Source organism: Zootoca vivipara, chromosome 17 (assembly GCF_963506605.1).
Source record: "Zootoca vivipara chromosome 17, rZooViv1.1, whole genome shotgun sequence".
NCBI classification, from domain to species: domain Eukaryota; kingdom Metazoa; phylum Chordata; class Lepidosauria; order Squamata; family Lacertidae; genus Zootoca; species Zootoca vivipara.
The window spans coordinates 7,641,684-7,667,275 of NC_083292.1; the positions used below are offsets into that span (position 1 = coordinate 7,641,684).

Here is a 25,592-nt window from a genome sequence, read left to right on the forward strand (position 1 = left end):
TTGGCAGGAGCAGGGACCAAACAACGGGAGCTCACCCCATCGCAGGGATTTGAACCGCCGACCTTCTGATCGGCAAGCCCTAGGCTCTGTGGTTTAACCCACAGCGCCACCCATGTCCCATCAATAAAAGGGTACCAAGATGCCTAGTAAGAGTTTCTTTCAACACTGAGCTGGAATTTCTAAGGAGAGGGCTTCACCTTCCTCCACTCACCAGGTTTATGTGGCAGCCCCCACATCCCGTTTTACCACCCACAAGTAGTGCAGAGAATTTGTGGGAGCCATTTTTGCTCAGCCCTAACCATCTGTTCTCCAGCAGAGGGAGAGTAAGGTACATTCGTCTTCCCTAGCTGGAGGGCTTCTGCTGGGGGTTTTCCAGCTCTGGAGTCACACCTGCAACACCCATTTAAAGCCCTCTTATGCCACTTTAACAGTCATCCTGGGAACTGTCGTTTGTAATGGGTGCGGGGAGACCCTTAAAACTACAGATCCCAGGATTATTTGGGAGAAGCCACATGCTTTCAATGTGTGGATGTGGTCTTTATAGCTATACCTGTAGCCATCTATAGATAGCAATGAGCTTTCTTCATTTTTAAAGGTAAAGGACCCCTGGACGGTTAAGTCCAGTCAAAGGCAACTATGGGGTTGCGGCGCTCATCTCACTTTCAGGCCAAGGGAGCCGGTGTTTGTCCACAGACAGATTTCCAGGTCATGTGGCCAAGCATGACTAAATCACTTCTTGCGCAAAGGAACACCGTGACGGAAACCAGAGCACATGGAAATGCTGTTTACCTTCCCGCCGCAGTGGTACCTATTTATCTACTTGCACTGGCATGCTTTCGAACTGCTAGGTTGGCAGGAGCTGGGACAGAGCAATGGGAGCGCACCCCGTCATGGGGATTCGAATCGCCGACCTTCTAATTGGCAAGCCCAAGAGGTTCAGTGGTTTAGACCACAGCGCCACCTGCATCCCTTGCTTGTCCTTTAGCTCTTTATAAAGGACATAAAAGAGCAACAACATTTCAGTCATCGTTTGCTACCAAAATCAGCCTAACACCACCAGCCCTCCTTTTAACTCAACTGTCACCTGGCAGCAGCCTGGCATCAGGAAGGAATGAATAGCAATCAGACAGGCACCTCCTACCTCTGTTTGTATGCCAGCTGCTCACCAGAGGAACTACGGCTTAAGAAATGGCGTCTGGGTTTGCTTTTTCCCTCTTCCCTCCTTGTCCCTTTCCCACTTATTTATTTATTTTAGGTTAGAAGCCTGCATACAGAGAATATCTTGTTTTAACTGATTGCATGTAACCCACACTTCAAGGCTTTTTGGCTGGAGAGCAGGGTACAAATACTCCAAATAAACAAATACGGCCTTCCATTTGGAAAGCCCTACCAATACAAAGTCTATGCAAGTAATCAAGTGTAATGCAATGCCATCTCAGGGCTGCCAAGTCCACAGCAGTGAAGTCAAGGTATTGCAGCTTATCGGTTAATCAAAGTGTCAAGTGTTAGCTCCTCCTGGGCTGCAAAGCTTTGCGTTCTCTCACAACACTGACCCACATCCTTATAGGTCAGGGAGACCTGTTTTTTTTTCCTCCCTTCTCCATCTCAAAAGATCACCCACCATCTTACTGACAAAGGCATTCCTATTTGAGAAACCATTCTGTTCTCTTTGCTTGCTGCTGCTGCTCACAAGCTAATGTCTCAGCGCCCATGTTTGTTTTCTTTCCTGCTCGGGACATATCGACACAATACAAACACGCAAGGCGCTAAGCAACGCAAGCTGGCGCCAAGACAGGTGTCAATTGAACAAGTCTACCTGCTACAGCCTGGGGGAAAGTTGCTTTTGTTCAGGATACTGTCACATGCAACCAACATCACTCCTACCCATTCATAATTTTTAGTAAGGGATGCTTGAGGAATTTGGCCTCTGTGCTTTCAGATTGAATTTAACTTGATCCACACCTTCCAAACTAATGCGCACATTGGAAGATAGTAAGCCCCTGGCTTTCATACTTTCTGAATATTGTGATGCACTTTGGGGCTCAAAGATACACCAAAATAGGTTTTGCAATCCATAATAATAATAATAATAATAGTTGTTGTTGTTGTTGTTTGTTTTATACCCCACCCATCTGGAGGTATTCTTTGAAATGCACATGTTGCCAGGAAATACGGTTATCAACTGGGCAAGATTTTCCTACTGGGTTGTTGTTTCTTTAATGCAGATTTTCAAATGGGCTTGTAACTGAACACATATGAAAACTCATATCATACCCTCCCACATTTCTCTGATGAAAATAGGGACGTCCCATTCCATAATGATAATTTTACTATTTACACACATCTTACTGGGTTGCCCCAGCCACTCTGCACATAAAAAACGTAATAAAATATTAAACATTTAAAAACTTCCCTATACAGGATTGCCGGGGGGGGGGGGGATAATTCCATACCCTCCAACATTTCTCCAATGAAAACAGGGAGATCCTAAGGAAAACTGGGACATTCCGGGATCAAATCAGAAACCGGGGCAGCTTCTCTAAATCAGGGACATCGCTGGAAAATAGGGACACTTGGAGGGTCTCTATTATGCCCTTACTACCCATGTGGGTCTGAGCCAGAAGCTGCCTCTCCAAGCCATCCATCCAGGAGCAAAACCAGGCTTCATTTCACCCAGGTCAAAGACCCAGTTTGCCACCCCCCACCCCCCATGCACATTTCCGTACATATACAAACACCTCAATGGTGCCCTTCGGGAGGCTTCACCCACAGCAAAATACCCAGTTAGCTGCGTGCCCCCCACTCTTGCAGTTGCTGCACTGCATCCATCCTCCATCTTGAGTTGGAGCAAAACCGAAATGTCTACATGAATTCATGTGCAGCCCTTTATGGAGCCAGGTGTTCCTTCAAGGGAACCTGGGAGCGGCAGGATGAGCTGCAGCCTCGTTGCCATGGCAGCAGGGATGCCATCCCACCTACGGAAAGTCTAGGAGGTCTCACGAGAAGCCAGGCAACTCCTGAGAGATTCTGCTGGTTGCAGTGCTGGATATGGCAAATGTGGGTGGGTGGGTGGGAGGTGGTGGAAGAAGACAGTTTGGGGCCTTTCTTTGACCAGAGGAGGAGCCCTCTAGTGCTGAGGCCAAGGGAAGGAGAAACCAGAGATGGATGAGACACTTAGACAGAAGCTATGTGGAAACCTCCTTGCTGCAGCTGAAAGCACTACAGCGATGTGGGCTGGAAGCTGACTGAGGGTCCAGCTACAGTTCCCATTAAATGCCTCTTTACCCCATTTTGAATTTTATCCAGGCCTGGGTATTCCCACTTGTGATTTCTGCCTCAGATTTTACTTAGGGGAAGACCCCTGAAAGCCCTTTCCTTCTAGCTAGAGTCAATGGTCAACTCTTCCTGTGGTCAACTCCACCTTCAGCTTCGCCCACCCATTCAGCGCTGGATTTAGGGAGGAGCAGGCAGTTCTGCCACACAGGGAACTGAGCCGAGAGGGTACAATAATGAGGAACTCCAACACCAGAGATCCACATGGGGGTGCCAAATTTTGGGCTCGGTCAGGGCAGCCATATTGGCAAAGATGACCAAGATCTGCCCCTCGCCCATGGCAGAGAGTCAGAGAATCAGAAAACCAGATGATCAGACAATCATTCAACGTATTCAAAAGGACATATTATTTAATAATACTATTAAAGACAGAAAATAAAGCTGTGGTTGGAACTACCACAACCAATTAAAAAAAACAAGCGGGAGCATCACATTTTGCACGTATATCATTCGATCGCAATTCTTGGATGAGAGCACTAAACATGGCAATGCAAAGCATACAGGGACCCAGGTGGCGCTGTGGGTTAAACCACTGAGCCTAGGGCTTGCTGATCAGAAGGTCGGCGGTTCGAATCCCCGCAACGGGGTGAGCTCCCATTGGTCGGTCCCGGCTTCTGCCAACCTAGCAGTTCAAAAGCACGTCAAAGTGCAAGTAGTTAAATAGGAACCGCTACAGCGGGAAGGTAAACGGCGTTTCCATGTGCTGCTCTGGTTTGCCAGAAGTGGCTTTGTCATGCTGGCCACATGACCTGGAAGCTATACGCCGGCTCCCTCGGCCAATAATGCGAGATGAGCGCGCAACCCCAGAGTCGGTCACGACTGGACCTAATGGTCAGGGGTGCCTTTACCTTATATATATAAAAGCATGCTCAGAAAACCAGAAGGGCTCAAAGCTGAAGAGGCAACTGGAAAAGGGGTAGGCAGGGAGGGGAGGGGAGGAGGGAAGAATGCAGCTCCCAGGAAAGTACACGACATCCTGGGTCAGGATCTATTTTAGGACAGGTTCAGAAGAGGGACAAATTTTTCTTTGGGGTTTCTGCTGATTTACATTTGTTTGAATTCAGCAGCAAACAGAAGGTTTTCCTGGGGAAAGTGGGAGGATTTTTTTAAAATAAAATAATCACTTGGACTCAAGATAATAGATCAATACAAAATGCTAGCAATCAATGGAAAAATTAAACTGTGGGTGGGCCGTGACTTGTCCATCCCCGATGTTCACAGCTGCCCAACCCCTCTAAGTGCAAGACCAATGGCCAATAATTTAAGCCACCTCGCTCTTGAAGAGGAAGGAGAGCAACTCAAAGTTGGGAAAGTGTTTGAGCTAAGAAGTCCCCTGGCTGAAATATTATTCACTACAGCCATGAACTCAGACTACTCAGGACAAATGAGAAGGGCTCTTGATGCGTCAGATGAATGGAGCCCATTGGTGGATTATCTATCAAAGTATCACCCATACATGAAGTCGCAGGCAGGATTTGAAATATAGGCAGTGGATTACTGAAAGATCAAATGATAGTGAAGTTCAGATAATAAAAACATATGTATTGTAAAATAGCTAGTAAAAAGAAGTAAAAAAAAAAAAACACCAGGAAAACTGGGGTGGGAAGTCAAGAATAAATTCATGTTGAAATTCTTCTTTTGTATATTATGATGAATGTTTTGGAATATTTTTGGAGATTTGATAAAAATGATATATTTAGGAAGACCTAGACAGCATTTTAAAAAGCAGAAACATCACCTTGCCTACAAAGGTCCGTATAGTTAAAGCTATGGTTTTCCCAGTAGTAATGTATGGAAGTGAGAGCTGGACCATAAAGAAGGCTGATCGCCGAAGAATTGATGCTTTTGAATTATGGTGCTGGAGGAGACTCTTGAGAGTCCCATGGACTGCAAGAAGATCAAACCTATCCATTCTTAAGGAAATCAGCCCCGAGTGCTCACTGGAAGGACAGATCGTGAAGCTGAGGCTCCAATACTTTGGCCACCTCATGAGAAGAGAAGAATCCTTGGAAAAGACCCTGGTGTTGGGAAAGATTGAGGGCACTAGGAGGAGAAGGGGATGACAGAGGACGAGATGGTTTGACAGTGTTCTCGAACCAACATGAGTCTGACCAAACTGCGGGAGGCAGTGGAAGACAGGAGTGCCTGGCGTGCTATGGTCCATGGGGTCACGAAGAATCGGACACGACTAAACAACTGAACAACAACAGGGTTTGCTAGGGGTGATTCAGGCTTCTTCTACCCATTTGCTGCCTCGAAACAGTTTGGGGAGAAAAACAAACAAAAGGGGAAGGGGTCAAGCAGCCCTTCTCCTCCTGCATTCTTCTGCTAAAACTGGAAGCCTCTTGCAGCTGCTTTTCAGCAAATGTAAGAAACCATCAGGGGACTGTTCACACATCTACATTTGTGTAACATCTACATTTCTGGCTCTTGCCAGCTGGCTGTAGGCAAGGCTCTCATCTCTCAACCTTTGCTCTCTGTCAACTGCAGTGTGGGTTTAGTAATGCTGAACTGCCTTCCAGGATTACCAAGCACCTTGAACACTTGGGTGCATCCATATCATACATTTAAAGCACACACTCCCTGAAAGAATCCCGGGAACTGCCGTTTACCTGTCACAGAGCTACTGTTCTGCACACACTTAGCAAGCTACAATTCCCAAGATTCTTTGGGAACTTTAAATGTATTTGTGGATGTGAAACATAAAAACCCAGGCCGTATTAACTTTCCTGGCCAATTTTGAGAGAACTTGCTCATTAAAACGGCCTGCCAGCATATAGTTTGGCCACAGATATCATTTCCTTCAGGCCCTAGATCAGCGGTTCTCAACCTTTTTTTCCCTGGGCCACACTTCCGGAATAAAAATTTGCTCACGGCACACCAAATCTTTGCTTGATAAGAAATACATGGGAAAACAGAAAGAACTCCTAGCAGTGCTTGATTTGTAATACAGGACACAACTACCGGTACTTTATAATATGATTATGGGAGATCCAGAAAGTATAAACCAATGCAGGTACATAATAACATGAATCATTCCCAAATATAATATTGATTGTCCTTGAATCTTCCCACCACTCATGCCAAACTCTCCTGCCAGACCAGTGTGGTGTGCCAGACCCTTTGGGAACCACTCCTCTGGGTTGTTAACTTGGAGAAGGTGGGCATGAAGCCAGCCAGGCTTGGCCTAGGGGACTTCCAGCTTCAGACCCCCTCACTGAAAATAACACACAGTGTTTTTAATTCAGTCACGGAAAGGTATCCCAAGCCTCAAATATCCTGTATTCTGTACAGTACTGCATATGGGATGAATCCGGCTAATTCACATTACTATTGCACAACAGAACATCTCTTCTATTCCCTTCCTTGTGCACCCTCCAAACTGCCCCCAAATTTGCTTCAGTGTTGCAGAAATCCCAGAGCAGATCTGGGGACTGCATTGACTTGCAGCGGGAGAAATGGAAAAGGGATTTCTGTTACATGAGAAGAAAGCATTCTCCTTGCACAACAACCCTGTATGCTTAAGTATAGCAGAAGAGAGAATTCTAAAGTAACTTCGGCTAACATGATTTCCCTCTCCCGCCACAAAATATTCCCACTCACTGATGCTGTTGGAATAAGTGTGTTGTTTTGAACAGGGAGAATAGAATGTTTTTTACAGGTTGACGTTCAACTTTATAATTTGGCACAGAGGGATGCTTCTGTGTCAGATTATAAAGTGAAATGTGACAGTGCTCAACATCGAAAATATCAGGTGCAAATTCTAAAATTCTGTTATGATTTGAACTGGTGCAAGAAGAGACTACAGTTCTTAGACAGTGCTACAATAATTGAAAATAATAATAACAACAATGATAATAATGGTAACAATTGTAAACCAGGTCTCCCTCCAACTTGCTAAGTGTGGTACAGTATATACCTTATGTGTTACCATTTAGTTTTACAGTGATACCTCTGGTTAAGAACTTAATTCGTTCCAGAGGTCAGTTCTTAACCTGAAACCGTTCTTAACCTGAGGTACCACTTTAGCTAATGGGGCCTTCTGCTGCCGCCGCGCCACTGGTGCGCAATTTCTGTTCTCATCCCGAGGTAAAGTTCTTAACCTACTATTTCTAGGTTAGCAGAGTCTGTAACCAGAAGTGTTTGTAATCCGAGGTACCACTGTACAACAGTCCTGTGAGGTTGGTTAGGTTGAGAAATGGGACAGTCAACCATGAGCACACCATCGAGCAAAGCATTCAAGTCCCACACTATCCTCTGCTGCAGCCAATCCAAGGGCCATAGCTCAGTGGTACAGCATCTGCTCTGCATGCAGAAGGTCACGGGTTCCATCCCCAGCATCTCCAGGTAGGGCTGGGAGAGATCCGTGCCTGAAACCCTGAAGAGCCACAGCTGCTCAGTGTAGACAAAATTGAGCCAGGTGATGGGCAAAGGATCTGGCTTGGTATAATAATAATAATAATAATAATAATAATAATAATAATAATAATATTTATACCCCGCCCATCTGGCTGGGTTTCCCCAGCCACTCTGGGCGGCTTACAACAGAAAATAAAACACAGTAATCTATTAAACATTAAAAAGCCTCCCTGAACAGGGCTGCCTTCAGATGTCTTCTAAAAGTCTGGTAGCTGTTTTTTTCTTTGACATCTGATGGGAGGGCGTTCCACAGGGCGGGCGCCACCACCGAGAAGGCCCTCTGCCTAGTTCCCTGCAACTTGGCTTCTCGCAATGAGGGAACCGCCAGAAGGCCCTCAGTGCTGGACCTCAGTGTCCGGGCAGAATGATGGAGGTGGAGACACTCCTTCAGGTATACTGGACCGAGGCCATTTAGGGCTTTAAAAGTCAGCACCAACACTTTGAATTGTGCTCGGAAACGTACTGGGAGCCAATGTAGATCTTTCAAGACCGGTGTTATGCAGTCTCGGCGGCCGCTCCCAGTCACCAGTCTAGCTGCCGCATTCTGGATTAGTTGTAGTTTCCGAGTCACCTTCAAAGGCAGCCCCACGTGGAGCGCACTGCAGTAGTCCAAGCAAGTTGTTGTTGGGCCCCAACTCTGTCAGCCCCAGCCACACGGACAGTGGCCAGGAATGAGAGAGCTGTAGTCCAAAATTTTCTGGAGCACATCATGTTGCCTACACCTCTGCTCTGTCACGGGAAAATTATTTGCCTACCGTGCCAACCGTAAATAGCTACGCAGCTCTGCGTCTCCTTCATCATCCACCTCATTCAAAGACTGAAATGCTGAGAGCTGTTGACACCAACGACTCTTCACATTTATCACTTGATAATTCCTGCATCGAGTAGACTAGCCGCAGCTCAATGGATGGGTCTTCCTTATAATTCTTTCTCCACCTCCCACAAACAATGACGCCAAGGAAATATGGTTCACACATGCACCCAATCATCTGGTGCCGTGCGGCATCTAGCAGGGTTTTGTAGACATGAATGAGGCATCAGAGATTAAAAGCTGGCTATGGCGCTTCCATGATTGCCTCCATCAAGCTTTTCCTGCAGAGACCATCATTGTATGTTCATTCAGCCACAATTCAATCACAACTCACGAGCAGTGGGAAACAGAGCAATGTCCATGCATGTGTGAATCAGGAAGGATGAGTTTTCCTATTTTAACAGGAAGCTCCCTTCTCCACCATTTATCATGAAACCTCCTTTCTCTGCTCTTCTCTTCTCTGGCATGGTGCTCCTGTGCTTCACCCTTGCTTCTTAAGGTGGATCGTATATATTTTTTTCCTCTCGCTTGCTACTCAGTCTGTATTTAGCTTTCTATATTATCGATCACAGCCTTAACACTTCCTTTCTGTGGCCACTTGATGCAGTTAGTAAAACACTGAGATTAATAGCTTTGATTTTATTTAAAAAAACAGCAGCAGCAGCAAATAACATCATGAGGCTGCTCTAAGGACCTGCCCCTCTTTCTGCCAGATGCAGTCAGAATCCACACCTGGAAAGAAAAAGATTTCCAACCACACCTTAGGAGTGAGTGTTCTGAACTGGGCCTCATGCAATCAAGAAGGCTGCTGGATTTTATTTTTCACAGGGAGGCATGTGGATAGCCAGTGCCAGCCTCAAGGCATTTTCCTGCCCCAAGCCCGAATGGTCCCCCACTTCCTCTGCTATGGTCTTTCAAAAGTCTTGCTGCACCATTCAGACATCAATCCTTGTCTTCAACTACTCCCTGCCGCCTTCAATGCTGCTGCCTGAAAGAGGCTGCTTCACCCTTCTACATGGCAGAGACAGCCCCGTGGGGTGGGAGTGGGGATCACTCTGCATTCAGTTACTGATGCCCAAATCCAGGGAACACGCACATCAGCAAGCAGACAGTACCAAGCACTACTTTGCTGCTCCCAACCTACTGTTGAGATGGAGGATGTGTGCATATGGTGGGGTTAAAGCTAGATGTTTTTAATGAGGGGGCACCCAGTGCTCAAATTAGACAGGGAAAGGTAGAGGGGTCCCCTCACATAAACCACAAGTCCCACTTCCTCCCAATTTCAGCCAAATCATGCCCACTCTAAACACTGCAATAAGTTAGGAACCCAGGCCCAACCTGGATGCAACCAGCAAAAACCTCCATAAAGAAGGGTGCTGGTTAAATCCAGTTTAGGAAATAATGTTAATAAAATATCACACACACACACACACACCAAGCGCTTGGCGGTGGGTTGCGTCTAAGTCATTCTCAGAACAGACCCATTGAAAATCGAAGGACTGAACTAACTGAGTGGGTCTACTTGAAGTATGGCTTAGTCGGATCCGTGCAAGTCATTGACAGGATGCTGGAGTGCAGGAGCAGCCCATTTGCTTCTTATTGAACCATCTGGTAGCAAACATGCCATCACGTTGTTATTTTTTTGCATCTTTGTAAGTAAAAAGAACGAAACCCAGCAACTTGGAAATGCACTTTTTATAAATACCAGTGGAAAACAAACATTTAGAGAAACAGTGTAATGTTAAGGAGGGGGTCATTCTCTTGCAGCAATGCTCAAACAACTGAGAGAGGCAGGCAGAGAGTTCCCTGCCCTTAATTCTTGTGTTCTTGTTGTTTTTAAGAAGGATACAAGGGAACATGATTTGGCTACAGTTGGGAGAAGTCAGAGGTTGTGAAATTCACAAAGGTTTTCCTTCGAATTTCCTATCCCATTAAAGGTAAAGGGACCGTTAGGTCCAGTCTCGGACAATTCTGGGGCTGTGGCGCTCATCTTGCTTTACTGGCCAAGAGCTGGCGTACAGCTTCCGGGTCATGTGGCCAGCATGACTAAGCCGCTTCTGGTGAACCGGAGCAGCACACGGAAACGCCATTTACCTTCCCGCCAGAGCGGTACCTATTTATCTACTTGCACTTTAACATGCTTTCGAACTGCTGGGTGGGCAGGAGCAGGGACCGACAACAGGAGCTCACCCCATCGCGGGGATTCGAACAACCAACCTTCTGATCAGCAAGCCCTAGGCTCTGTGGTCTAACCCACAGCACCACCCGCATCCCTTTCCTACCCTATTATTATTCTAATTATTATTATTATTCATCCCAGCCATGATGAACACCATGACAAGGTCAGGGAATGTTGACTATATGCATTCATGTGAAGGCATTAAGAAGGGCCATCAGATAGGTATCACACAGAGGATTTTGTCAGTCACCCAGTCAAAACACACAATCTCCATTTCAACAAGTCCAGTATACCTGAAGGAGCATCTCCACCCCCATCATTCTGCCCGGACACTGAGGTCCAGCGCCGAGGGCCTTCTGGTGGTTCCCTTGCTACGAGAAGCCAAGTTACAGGGAACCAGGTAGAGGGCCTTCTCGGTAGTGGCACCCACCCTGTGGAATGCCCTCCCACCAGAGGTCAAGGAGAACAACAATTACCAGGCCTTTAGAAGGCATCTTAAGGCAGCCCTGTTTAGGGAAGCTTTTAATGTTTGATGGATTTCTGTATTTTTATATTTTGTTGGAAGCCGCCCAGAGTGGCTGGGGAAACCCGACCAGATGGGCGGGGTATAAATAATAAATTATTATTATTATAGGCAATGTATACACAACGCTAAGTTTATGTTGCCAATGTGTGCACCTCCTCTGACATCACTTAAAGATGGTGCACTTTGCCTCATTTGGAGTGAACTATATCAACCCCTGTTTAAATGGCACCCATGCTACACATCATTTGAACTCCCTTGTCAAGTCCTTACTCGCTCCTCATTTTAGTTTGCTACACTTGCTTGGTCTGTCCCCTCCTACGGTATCCCTCTTCCCTACATTCTCACCCACAGTACCAAAATTAAGACGGTAGGCTCCTTGGGGCAGAGAGCTGTGCTTTTTAAAAGAAAAAAAAAAGAATGTTGATCGCTATGGTTGATCTCCCACTGACACTTACCTGGGAGTAAGTCCCACTGAATACACAGGGACTGACTTTGGAATAAACACACATAGAATTGCACTGCAAACCACCATACATTGTTGCTGCTATTATTGGGGGGGGGGGGATCTGTGCTTTTTTTAAAAAAAAAAATATTGCTCTTTGAAATAGCATGTGCTAAATTATTATTAATATGTCTGGCGTTGCACTAGGCAGAAACAGGAGTCCCTGCCAACAGTTTGCTATCTAGAAAATAAGGCACAGCAGGGAAAGGGTTGCAACAGAGATGTGTACTGATGACACTATGTACACGTAATGAATAAATATACTGTATGCAATTGCTGGTGTTAATGCACATTTGCAATTCAACTTGCTACACACCACACACACACACACACACACAAGTAGGCAGGCATGCCATTCAAACAGAAAGCCACAAGGCTTCCATAAGGGAAAGAGACACCCTGGCCATTTAAACCTGGGATGTGAAGAGTTCCAAACCACAGCCCACTCAGAACAAGTGCTCTTACACACACACACACACACACACACACACACACACACACACACACACACCGGATGTGCAAAGCCAAGGCCAATTTCATTAACAATATCTCAGTGGCAATAATGACAGTGCCCGCTTTGCAAGACACACTGGTGTTGATTAGGGAAGCAATCGGATACCACCGTGCAGCTGAACTGTGTTAATGGAAGAAGAGGAGGAGGAAAGGTAGATGGCAAAGTGGAAGGGGGGGGGGGAGAGAAGAGATACATGGACACAGTAGCTGGCATGGTTACTAACTTTGCCCCACACAGAAGCCACAGAGGCACAGCAAAGCATCATCAGCCACCAGCAGACCCCCGTCTGCCTTTTCTTAAGAGAGAAGGCCAAGATCCTGCCTGGCAGGCGAGAAAGGGTTAAGCCTACCCCCAAACCCAACATCAAATAGATTGCCCGGGGGGGGGGATGGGGGAATGGCTGGGAATGAAGGACAGGATAGAATAATCTAGCAAAAGGGCTTAATCCCTTTTATATATATATTTGTGCACACAAGATGAGAGGTGAACTCTCCTATCTGTTCAAGCGAAACCTTTCCCTCTTCTCTCTTCTCTCCCCCCCCCCCCACTCTAGGGAGGACCTGAAGGACATCCAAGCCCCCCACCCCCGCGCGCATCACATTCCAGCATAATAATAAAGTTTGCTTGCTTGCAGGGAGAGCTTCCTGCACCAACGCTGCTAATATCAAGAGAGGGCCGGGGATGTGTTTTACTCTAAGCCAGTTAAGCAGCCGAAGCTATTTTTAGGAAAGAGAAGGAAAAGTTGGGGGGGGGGGAGAGAGAAGAAGAAGAGGAGGAGGAGGAGAAAGCAGCGGCGGTAGCAAAGCCATCTCGTTCCTTACCTTAGAATTTAGCACTCCTCATAGTAAGCCGGAACAGATGCTTGCCACCGGGTACCAGACAGCAATGTGAACAACAGTTAAAAAAAAAACCAGCACGAAAATATTAAGTAAATAAAAAGGAGACCGCAGTCTGGGCTAGGAGGACTAGCGGCTGGTCCTGAGAAGAGGAGGAGGAGGAGGAGGTGGTGGTGGTGGTGAAGGAGGAGGAGGAGGAGGAGGCAGCACCAATGCGCACATTAACTCCGCTTGCGGTCCAGGCTCAAAATGATTCTGTGGCTGTCTGCAGAGAGGCAGGCGATGGAGAGAGCATCATCAGCCATGCAGCAGCTGCCAGAGCCTATGAAACAGCAGTGCTTTGGCGCGCGCATACCGCACACAGAAAAGAGGGACACACGCTCTCGCTCTCTCTTTTACACACACACACACACACACGCACACGCACACACACTTATGCACGCACACGCGCGCGCAAAGATGGCTTTCGCTTCCTTTGCCAGTTTCTCTTTCACCTAAGCATTTGCCCCCCGCAACCCGCCACAGCAAGCGGGCGCTGATGGAAACTGACCGGAGGTTGAAGGCAAGGCCCCGAGGGCCTGGCTCCAATGCAGGAGGGTGGAGGAGGGGAAGGAAGGAAGGAGGGAGGGAGAGAGAGAGAGGCAGCTGTGGATCTTATTTTACCTCCGCGCAAAGGCTATGGCAGGACAGCCTCAGCAGGTCAGCCAAGGCCTGCAAGCGAGTCTGGCCAATGAACTGCGAATTGTTAGCTGCAATATTTTCACTCTCTCTGTGTATATAAATGTAAGCACACACATATATTCCTTTCAAAGCCTCCCTCCTCCGATGCCCAGTGGAAGCGTCTGAGACTCAAAACACAGAAGGGTATTAAAGGCAGATTAGCTGTTGGAACCAACCATTCTGTTTCTCCCCCCACTTTTTTTTTTAACAGAAGACAACTGCAGCCAACACACAACTTCAGCCCTTCGCTGTGTGATCTGGCAGCTGCCTAGCAACTGGAAGAAGAGCAGCGGAAATAAATATACTGTATACATGCACAGGAATATACCTGGATCCTCAGTCCTTGGACACCTGTCTTCTTCCTCCCTCATTTGAGCAGATGCTTTTTTTTTAATAAGTCGCTAATGTATGTTATAAGGACTTTTCCATTTAATAAAAAAACATCCCCTTTCAAAAGGCATTTGCCATATCTCTCTCTCTCTCTCTCTCTCTCTCTCTCTCTCTCTCTCTCTCTCTCTCTCTCTCTCTCTGTGTGTGTGTGTGTGTGTGTGTGTGTGTGTATGTATGTATGTATGTATGTATGTATGTATGTATGTATGTATGTACCGGTATATAGAGAGAAAAATAAACCCCTGAATTTAAGAAATGGATGTATGGAAACACTTTCAATTTAAATAATAAATGGAAACACTTTCAATTTAAATAATAAAATGCATCTAATGAGGCACTAAGTTAAAGTTACTTAGCGGTACATTTCCTCCTCTGCAGCAATGTTTTCCTGCCAGCAGGATGTTGTTGTTGTTGCTGCTGCTGCTGTGCAAGAGAATGCATAAGCAGGTTGCAGGTAACTTGGTTGCACAATAGGTTACACAATCTGTTGCTCAACAAGCCTCCTTTAGCACAACTGTTGCATGGGGTCCCTCTGCTGCGCAATGTCAGAACCCGCTCCTCTGGTGGCGGAAGCGCCCTTGCACCGCAGAACAGAGAAAGCTGGCTGCATGGAAACGCTTCTTAGATTTCTTACCCACCCTTTTGCCAACAGTTCCTGGGATGATATACCCTTGACTGAAGAATGGTACACTCCTTCTATCTGGGATGGTCATTCTTTTCCACTGAGCGCGCAGCACATGGAGCAGTAAGGGAGGAAGGGGACAGGGCCAGCTCGCCCATTGGCTCTAGTGGCGCGGGGCGCCTGGGCGCCGGGGCACTGAGGGGCGCTGAAGGGTACCCCAGCAAGTGGGGGAGCTGCGTGGCGGCCTCTCTTTTCCCTCCTCCTACACGCCGCGCCGCTCAGGGTTCAGGGGAGAGCAGGGAGGTAAGCGAGCGGAGCAGGGGCACTAGGACCCTGTTCCACTCTGCAACACCAGGGTCATCCCTCACCACGGCGCTGCATTTCATTGGTAGAGGCGATGCCACATGGCAGCAGCTCTACCAATGAAAACACAGCGCCAGGGTCATCCCTGTTGGCGGGAAGGCTCTCCCCGCTGGCTCCATGGCGCTCCGCTGCCGGCGGGAGGGCTCCGGCCCCAGAAAAGGGGAGCTCGCCGTCGGGGAGTGGCTGCCCATGGGGGGCTTCTGCGAGGAGTGCAGAGACATGGCAGCCTCCCTCACACCCGCTCTGCTCACTTCCCTCAGCCCTCCACCACCACGTCGGGGTGGTTTTTGCCCAGCTCCTTGCCCCCTTGGCCCCAAGAAACCGCCACCCCGGGCCGCTGCGGAGAGGCTGCCGAGCACTCCCAAGCCCCGTCTTCCATGCCCGCTGAATGGCCGGCGCACCACAATGCACCATATGTTGTGGCGGTCATTGCTTCAACACTGGTGATCTTTGCTTCTTCCAGTACACTGATATTAGTTCGCCTGTCTTCCCAAGTGAAGTGTAAAAAATTTCGGAGACACCGTTGATGGAATCTTTCGAGGAGTTGGAGATGGTGTTTATAAGTGGTCCATGTTTCACAAGCATATAGTAAGGTTGGTAGTACAATAGCTTTGTAAACAAGCATTTTGGTTTCCCTGAGAATGTCCCAGTCCTCAAACACTATGCACTTCAATCGGGAGAAAGCCGCACACGCAGAGTTCAGGCGATGCTGGATTTCAGCATCAATGTTGGCCCTTGTGGAAAGGTAACTGCCTAGGTAGGAGAAGTGATCAACATTTTCCAACGTTACACCACTGAGTTGGATTTGTGGCGCTGCAGAGAGGTTATTTTGTACTTGTTGGTGCAGCACTTTGGTTTTTTGGATGTTGAGTGATAGGCCAAGTTTTTCGTAAGCTTCTGCAAATATATTTAGGATGGTTTGGAGGTCATCCTCTGAGCATGCACACACTACGTTGTCATCAGCATACTGAAGCGCTAGGACGGAAGTTATGGTAACCTTACTTTTTGCTTTCAGCCTGCTCAGATTGAAGAGCTTTCCATCTGTTCAATATATGATTTCTACTCCAGTTTCCTGTCGACAAAGTGTAGGATCATCGCAATGAAAATAATGAATAGAGTTGGGGTAATAACACAACCCTGTTCAACACCTGGTCCCACTGTGAATGGTTCACTTTGAGAGCCATTATTATCTGCAATTGTTGCTGTCATATTATCATGGAGGAGCCGAATGATGCTTACAAATTTATCTGGGCAGTCAATTTTCAGAAGGACAGTCCACAGGGTATTACGATTTACAGTGTCGAAAGCCTTAGTCAGGTCAATAAATGCCATATACAGGGGTTGGTTTTGCTCTCTGCATTTTTCTTGAAGCTGTTGAGCGGTGAAAATCATGTCCACTGTCCCCCTAGAAGGCCGAAAACCATTTTGGGATTCAGGAAGGGTCACCTTGGATATTGTTACCAGATGGTTTGCTAAGATCCTTGCAAGAATTTTGCCGGCCGCAGCTAATAGAGAGATGCCTTGATCGTTTCCACAATCAGTTCTGTCACCTTTTTACAGAGATTGATCATTTTGGCATCCCTAAAGTCTGCTGGGATTTCTTCTCTTTCCCAGATTTTCTTTCCCAACATCAGTTCGTTGGACTGGTCATGTTGTGCGCATGGCCTGATGATCGTCTTCCAAAGCAGCTACTCTATTCCAAACTTTAAAATGGGAAGCGTAATGCTGGTGGTCAACAAAGGAGGTTTAAAGACTGTCTCAAGGCAAATCTTAAAAAATGTAGTATAAACACTGACAACTGGGAAACACTGGCCTGCGAGTGCTCCAGTTGGAGAACAGCCTTTACCAAAGGTGCCATGGGCTTTGAAGAAACTCAATCTTAGGACGCAAGGGAGAAACGTGCTAAGAGGAAGGCACGCTTGGCAAATCCACACCATGATCAACTCCCGCCCGGAAACCAATGTCCCCACTGTGGAAGGACGTGTGGATTCAGAATTGGCCTCCACAGTCACTTATGGACCCATTGTTAAAACCGTGTTTATGGAAGACAATCTTACTCAGCTACGAGTGATCACCAAAGAAGTCTTTGGGGGTGAAGTCAAGCTGCTGGAAGGTTGCAGCACCTGCTGTGACTGTAGAGACAAATGCAGGAGAGAGATGTTTTGTTGCAGCTGGGACAGAGGAAGGTGTCTGGTTGTGCTGATGCAGAAGAAGTGTGTACCATTTTAGGGGGTGATTTTTGCAAATTTCTTCAGTGAGGGGTCTTGAAAAATATGTTTTTGGGTGTGAGGAATTAAAATCTGCTACAGTGGTACCTTGGTTCTCGAACTTAATCCGTTCCGGGAGTCCGTTCGACTCCGGAAACAGTTCAACAACAACAACAACAACAACAACAACAACAACAACAACAACAACATATTATTTATACCCCACCCATCTGGCTGGGTTTTCCCTGCCACTCTGAGCAGAATATCAAAAATAGAATCAAACATTTAAAACTTCCCTAAACAGGGCTGCCTTCAGATGTCTTCTAAAAGTCAGATAACCAAGGCACAGGTTCCGATTGGCTGCAGGAGCTTCCTGTACTCAGCTGGAAGCCACGGAAGCTGCGTCGGACGTTTGGCTTCTGAAAAATGTTCACAAACACACACTCACGGGTTTGCAGCGTTCGGGAGCCAATTTGTTTGGGAGCCAAGCCGTTTGAGAACCAAGGTACCACTGTGCTATGTTTGTGACTGGACCACACTGAGCTTGGTAAATCCAAGATTGATGAAGAAGCACATCAACAGGCGCGTAGCAAGGGAGGGGCAGCAGCACCAACCTGGACGGGCTGTGCATGTGCGGACATGTGCAGTCCGTCCTGGCTCATCCTAGCACGCGTCGTGCATCATGACGTCACAACGCATGCATCAGGACGCATACGCGCTGCGGAGCGACGCCCCGTCCCCAGGGGGTGCCACCCTGGGCAGCCAAGCGGCACTATTCGCCACTGCACATCAACAGCTTTCAGAAAACCAAATAATTTTAATTTTACTTTCTGAAAATGTGAGGTAATGCTGTAATATATAATATACAATATATTATATTTATTTCAACATGTTAGCAAAGGACAATTGTAAGCGGAGCAAAATAAATGAATAAATGGCTGGCATAATTAGAACCAACAAGAGGCAGAGCCAACTAATCCTGACTTTGCCCTCCTCCATTCTGACTTCTACAAAGGCAGCACGAAGGAGGAGGAGGAGGCTGACAGCCAGCATCGTCCCCTAGACTGGTTGTAAGCAAGATGGTAGGCAGGCGGGGGCTGGCTGAGGGCATCGTTCCCTTAGTAGAGCAGCACCCCACATGTCTTAATGAAGTGCTTCTCAAGCTCTCTGATGTGGGGGGGGCATTTTCCCCCTGCCCAAATTTGCCAGGGACTGGTACCATATTTGGTATCTGAAGTGCCCCACCCAACCTGGACTGTGGTAGAGTCACCTGCATACAAACCAACTCTATGGGACAAAGTATGTGGAGATGGAGCTGAACCCCCTCCCCCAATCTTGAGGTGCCGGACCCCACCAGGCCTCCCCGCAGGTCCTCCCTGCAGAGGCAGAGAGCCCCATCTGGCCTTCCCGCTGTGGCAGGGGCCCCCGCTGGCCTCCCTACTGTGGCAGAGGGCCTCATCAGGACTTGCAGCCTCCTCCTGACGCGTGTGACGTCGCACGCATTCGACAAGCCCCTCCAATGCCGTGTGGAACTCAACACCACAGGTCACTGGGGACTAACAGCTGAATGTTTAGGTACCAGCATCTGTCTGCTAGCACCTCTTTGAGTAGCCCTGTGCTAATGGACTACCATACATTGTTTGTTGGTCTGTCTGCCCTGGAATACATGCTGTGTGCCTTCTGGATCATGTTTCTGCCTATGGCCTGTATGGACTGGCAACTATTCCCTTACCCCACCCCAGGTTCTGGAAGCCAAGAGACTGAATGCTGCTAAGACCTGACCCATCCCAGTTCTGAACACAAACTGAAGATGAATCCAGCCTTGTCGAAGTTTCTAAGTTGTTTGCATTTTATACCCAGAGCAATAGTACCTTGCCTGATGGCAAAATGTATGCAGGTGCCCCGGTGGAGAGAAAAGACAGCTGCCTCTGGAGCCACAGGAGTTCCATCTGAGACTTCTTCATCAGCTCCTCCACGTCACTCGGCTTTTGACCCGTCAGTCCTTCCTGTAAAACCGAACAGTTCCCCTTCAATAGTTGTCTTGGTTCAGCTTTTGCTAAATATTTATGTTGCTGTGTTTACTTTGCACTTAATGGGGCGGAACAATGTAATGATGACATAATTTATGTAATTCATTATATAAATGTACATAATTACTTATTTAAGACCTGTAATTTTGTCACAGTGGACACCAAGGTGAAACACAGTTTTGGGCAGAGGCCGAACTGCAGCAAAACAGAGACAGCACTGCAGAGTGGAACTGGAAACTACTTCTAGACCTACTTCTATTACTACTTGGGCCCCACCTCCCACCTTTTCCCAGGTTTCAGCTCTAGGGAAAGGAATCGAACCTCACCCAGCTCATTAGACTCCAGAGCTTTTATAACAAAAGCATCAGCAACCCTCCCCCTTGGTTCACTGCAGTCCCAAACAGAAGTGTGGGTTTCATATTTACCCTCAAGCACCCAAGCTTATTCCTGAGCTCCTCACACTCAGCTTGAAGCAGGCGAATCTCTAGATCATCCTTAAAGCCAGAACAAGACTGGTCAGCAATGTTCTGCATCTTTGGGCCCTGCTTGTGGACCAGGTCCATTTTCTTCTTTGGCCGAGTTTTTTTAGCCTCTGATCTTGGTGGCTGCTTGAATGAGGAGGAAGTGGTGGAAGAGGGTGGACTACCAGCCTGCTAAAATAGAAGACAGCAGGGAATAGAGTTAAGACTATCACCATTATTGAATCAATTTCATTGAAGAGTTTTACCTTGTCCTACATTTCCGGGGGAGGATTATGGTTGGTCCCTGCCAGTCCAAGTCAGGGAAAGAGGTGTCTGGGCATGGCCACACGCCTCTTCCCCAGCTCGGGCACTCGGGCTGTCCTCTATTGCTCTTCAAGATATGGCAACCCTAATTGGGGCAAGTACTCTCCAGTTGGTGAGACAACCCCAGCAGAGATTTAAAATCACAAAGGATGCAGCAATTTTCACTAATATAGTCATTTTCAATGCATTTCCCCCCCCCCAAGCGTTGATTGGTTGAAGAAGTGCATCCCATAATGTGGATGAGTGCAATTTTCAAAAGATGGCTGGGTTTTGGTTCCCACATTGTTTCAGAAAGTGCTAATTTGATAGATTCACTTTAAGATGGGAACCAAATCGAACTTCTCTCCCATCCCTGGTATGAGAGGAAAAAGAATTTGCTCTGTTGGGTGAGTATATAAAGAGAGAGTAAATGTGTGCATATTGATTAGGTCATTTTAAAAGCATTCAATTTTTAATTTCCATTTCCATTTTATTCTGTGTCTCTTTTTCATTTAGCTGATGTTTTTACATATTAATAATGTTATCAGACAGTATTTCATCAGCCTATAATTTTTCTATATATTCTCTGTGTGTGTACACACGCGCACGCACGCACGCACACACACACACAAATAAATAAATAAATAAATAAATAAATACACATACATAAAGCCCACTGCCACTACGCGGGAGACAGTTTGAAGAAAAGGAAAAACAAAGTGGCCTAGTCCCATAGCTTGACCAATTGCAGTTAGGAGAGGCTAGGACAGGTGTAGGGCAACCTCGGCCCTCCAGATGTTTTGGGACTACAACTCCCATCATCCCTGACCACTGGTCCTGTTAGCTAGGGATGTTGGGAGTTGTAGGCCAATGCCTGGGCTAGGAGATAGGTGGAGTCATAGATCTAAAAAAAGTGTAGACTCACATGCTGACCAGCTTCTGTTTTTACCTTGTTCATTTTTGGCTTTTCAGAAGTATGTAGAGGCAAGAATCGTGCAGGGGGGGAGCCCCAGCATGCAACGGTGCCTACCTGAGAGGTGCCGGAACTGCACTCCAGCACGCTATGGCTGAAAAAACGCACTAGTTGTATCAAATGTTGCACTACGTTCAGCTCTCTTAATGGCACATTTGTTACACTGGCAAAAATGCTTTGCGCCAACAGGACCTTGCTGAGCAAGAGAATGCATAAGCAGGTACCTGGGAACTTTATTATCTGCTGCACAATGAAGTTCTGCTAGCCAACTGCCAGGATTCCTCTATTGCATGGCAGCATTAAAACTCAACAGTCCCTTAGTGCAACAGAACTTGCGCTAGCAGACAGAGAACTTTGGACACAGCCCAATTACAGTGGTACCTTGGTTCTCAAACTTAATCCGTTCCAAAACCAAAGCGTTCCAAACCAAGGCACGCTTTCCCATAGAAAGTAATGCAAAATGGATCAGTCCATTCCAGGCTTTTAAAAACAACTGCTGAAACAGCAATTTAACATGAATTTTACTATCTAATGAGACCATTGATCCATAAAATGAAAGCAATAAACAATGTAATGCAGTCACACAATCAATCAGTCAGTAGCTGAACTGGGTTCCACACAGTCACAAAAACAAAACAAAAAAGCCGCAAAAACAAAAACGCAAAATAGCAAAAGCAGACAGTCCTCAGCGTAACACGCAAAACGGAAGTGTGGCACTCAAATCAGAAGCGTAAAACTCAAATCAGAAGGGTAACCCTCAAAACGGAAGCATGGCACTCAAAACGGAAGTGTGGCATTCAAATTGGAAGCGCAGCACTCAAAAGGGATCACGTTCGGCTTCTGAAAAATGTTCCCAAACCGGAACACTTACTTCCGGGTTTGCAGTGTTTAGGTTCCAAGTTGTTTGAGTACCAAGGCGTTTGAGAACCAAGGTACCACTGTACTATAAATAGAAATGAAATACCTCTAAACCTCCCAAACCGGAACACTTACTTCCGGGTTTGCAGTGTTTAGGTTCCAAGTTGTTTGAGTACCAAGGCGTTTGAGAACCAAGGTACCACTGTACTATAAATAGAAATGAAATACCTCTAAACATAGGGGGGGGAGTCTGTGGGCAGGTGACTTGCGTGACAGGTGCTCCCTGTTGATAGGTACCTTCAAGGCCCCTGCTGCTCTCGTTTCTTAGAGCTCCTCATCTTTAAGCCAGACTCAGACCGGGAAGCTCTTCAAATAGAGGATCTCTTAAAATAGAGGACTGTCCTCTGTAAAGTAGGACACATGGCCACCCTTGCCAGAAGAAGATATTATTCAAAAATGTACGAAAGCAGGGCTGTTATGAGGTAAACTGAGTCAAACACCACCACAGGTGACTGATTTTGGGTGTCATGAAGTTGTTAAGCTCTTTAACAGACTAGTTGAGTTTTTACTCCCAGGGTGGGGGAAGAGGCACATATGGGCTTCTTTGCTTCAGATGCCCAAACAACAGCAACACCTGAGTAGCCTTGAATACTCTAGTGTGCACCTTGGCTTGGTGAGGTCTCCTTTTCTGCTGTACCTCAGGGAGCAAAATGTCTGGCGCAGGCTGCACCAGAAGAGGATTGTCACTTTTCTGACTGAAAGTCTTTAAGCTTTGGTCAGAATTTCAAGGGCAGAAACCCTTGTATCCGCTGCTAAGGCTGCTTTATATGGAACAGGGGGGCCATTGCTCCTTCTGCCGTCCTCACCCACCAGTCAAAACAAATAAGGCTACAGCTCAGCACCTCTCCAAAAACCCCTCAGGGAGACGCCCCTTCACAGATAGCAGCCGCCCTCTGCTGTTGAGTTCTGTTCCACACAGCCGGCAGACTCATCCTAGCGTTGTTTTTTTAAAAAGAGAGAGAGAGAAAGAGAAGGAGTGAGGGAAAACTATTTCCAAAGCTAGGGTCAAAGAAGGCCAAGTCAAAATCTCAGGAAGAAATTCTGACGCGGCTAAAATGATCAGCTGGATATGCAAAGGCATTTAATGTGCCCAATTTTCAAGGCCTATACTGGCCTGAAACTGAGGGACTGACAGAGAACATCTTCTTGCAGACACGCTCAGGGTGTGTCCTCTCAGGTCGTAAATAAGTATGAGAGCTACCGAGACTTCCTTTATCAGTATTAGGTATCAACAATTACTATTTTCAGCATCAGAGCTTGAGTCTAATAGGACTTGATGTTGGTGGCAAACATCACGTGTTTCTTTTCACATCTTTGTTCTTTGGGGAGGCCTTAATTTATAGTCCTCTATTGAAGGGAGATGAGCACCGCAACCCCAGAGTCGGTCACGACTGGACCTAATGGTCAGGGGTCCCTTTACCTTTATTGAAGGGATATCAAAGGACATCCTTCTACCCTTTGTTTCAAGCATGGGTTCAAAAAGAGGGATTCTAGCTGAACCTTTTTCTCTCATCAAAGGAGGTGATCTTCAAGTTGTTTTCTCTGTTTCAGTGCTCCACAGACCAGGACCATGGCAGTCAATGTAGATCAGAGTTTCCCAACCTTGGGGGTCTACTGTTTTCAGACTGCAATTCCCATCATCCCTGACCACTGGGCTTACTAGCTAGGGATGATGGGAGTTGTAGTCCAAAAACAGCAGAGGACCCAAGGTTGAGAAACACTGATGTAGATGACTAAGCTTGTGCATTTTGCAGGCCACCGCTTTTTAAAAGGGGGGAGGAGAGATTTTTAAGTTGTGTGTGTGTCCACGAGGCGAGGAGGCGAGCACATTGGAATCCATCTTGTTCCCAGTCTAACCATAGTTTCATATGTATAGCTCATTATTATCTACACAAGGAGTCACCAGTGTGGCAACCACACAAGTTTTTGAAATACAGCTCCCATCTCTCCTGATCATTTGACCAGGTTGGCTGGGACTGATGGGAGTTGGAGTCCTAACAATACAGGGAAGCTGCCCTTGCTTCCGTCCAAAACATGACAGAGGCTCTTACTTATGAGATATTCATTCTGACTAAGAAATCTCTCTCTCTCTCTCTCTCTCTCTCTCTCTCTCTCTCTCTCTCTCTCTCTCTCTCTCTCTCTCTCTCTCTCTCTCTCTCGTGTGTGTATACACACACTATCAATATCTCACACACCTACCCCTTTGACTTACAAAAACAGCCACAAAAACTAGTTGCGAAATGGCTCTAGGGATTTCAGAGGGCAGTGTCATTGGATTCCAGTCAATAAGTTGCATTTGCCTTCCATCCTGGAAAGATGGAAGGCACTTTCCGCAAAGCTACATGTATTTCTGCATCATACCGCTCATGGCATCAATCATGTCACTAACCCATCTGTGATTTGGTTTTAATAAGCAGCAGCTGCTGGAGAAAGTGAGATCAAGCAGGTAGGGACTGTGGTTATGGACCAGGGGGGACGGGACATTTAACTCTTTGCCCCTTCACAATCTCATTCCGGGGAGTAGAGCTTCCTCCTGGGGCAAACAGCACTGGGACTGTGTTCCGAATCAGAACCATTATGGGGACAAAGGGTTAAAGCCCCTCTTCCTTCAGTGCCATATGTCTCAGGCAAATTCGCTCCAATTGATTTTATCTTATTTATATCATGGCAGGTCTAGTGACATGACTGACTTCATGTTGAGTCTGAAGACTCACAGCACCTGTATCATCTTTCTTCACCTAGATTAAACCTGTGGTTCCTTCCTGACCTTCACCTCTTACTTTTAATCAGTGGTGTATAACAAACGGTATGCCTTCCTTTCACAAATGCTCACCAAAAACATGAAAAAGCAGAAGATAAATATGCCAAGTTCGCTCACATCTGGCACTCTCCATTAAAAGCCTGAATTTTTGAAACTAGAAAACAGGTTTCCCTTTGAAATGTCCATGACTACACCACTTGGACACTGGGATATTAACTGGCCCTTATGAACAGGCTGTGATGCTGACCTCAAAATAAGTAATTCAACGGTAACTCCTTCAGCAAATGCAATTTTCATTCTCTCGAAACAGTTCATTTTGCTGTGAATGAACAGTGTCAGGAAAATTGAATCAAACTGTGGTGCTTTACCCACTGGTAGTTTGGCCAATGAATATTTAACAGGAGAGGTTCCTATTAAGCATTAACATGTCAAGTGAATCTGCAGAACAAAAGAGGGAACAAGTTGCCATATGCTTGGATTTTCTCATTGATTATATGTGTGTTTGTATATGCCTGCACTCATAATGGGTACCTTAAGAGGGGGAAAAGAAAACCTTCTACTTGAAGAACATCTCAACAGTGGTTCCTGAATTACCTGGTTCGTGAGCTATTTTCAAATTTGAACTTTCAAGCCAGAGCTCCACACTGTTTATCTCCAAGAAACCATTGTCAGCACGGTAGCAGGAAGCTGAGTAAGGGTTGCACTTTGACCTTCATCCAGTCAG

At 46.7% G+C, this 25,592-nt stretch overlaps 1 protein-coding gene across 5 annotated transcripts in view; it reads right to left on the reverse strand.

Moving 5' to 3' along the window:
* The window catches only part of RIMBP2 (RIMS binding protein 2), a 283,562-nt gene that overhangs the window by 250,953 nt on the left and 7,017 nt on the right, over positions 1-25,592 (reverse strand). For all 5 annotated transcript variants that reach the window (XM_035097548.2, XM_035097547.2, XM_035097540.2 and 2 more), the window contains exons 2-3: positions 19,878-20,105; positions 19,294-19,428 (exon numbers count right to left, since the gene is read on the reverse strand). In XM_035097548.2, the coding sequence (XP_034953439.2) occupies positions 19,294-19,428; positions 19,878-20,105 (363 nt within the window). The remainder of the gene's footprint in view (positions 1-19,293; positions 19,429-19,877; positions 20,106-25,592) is intronic.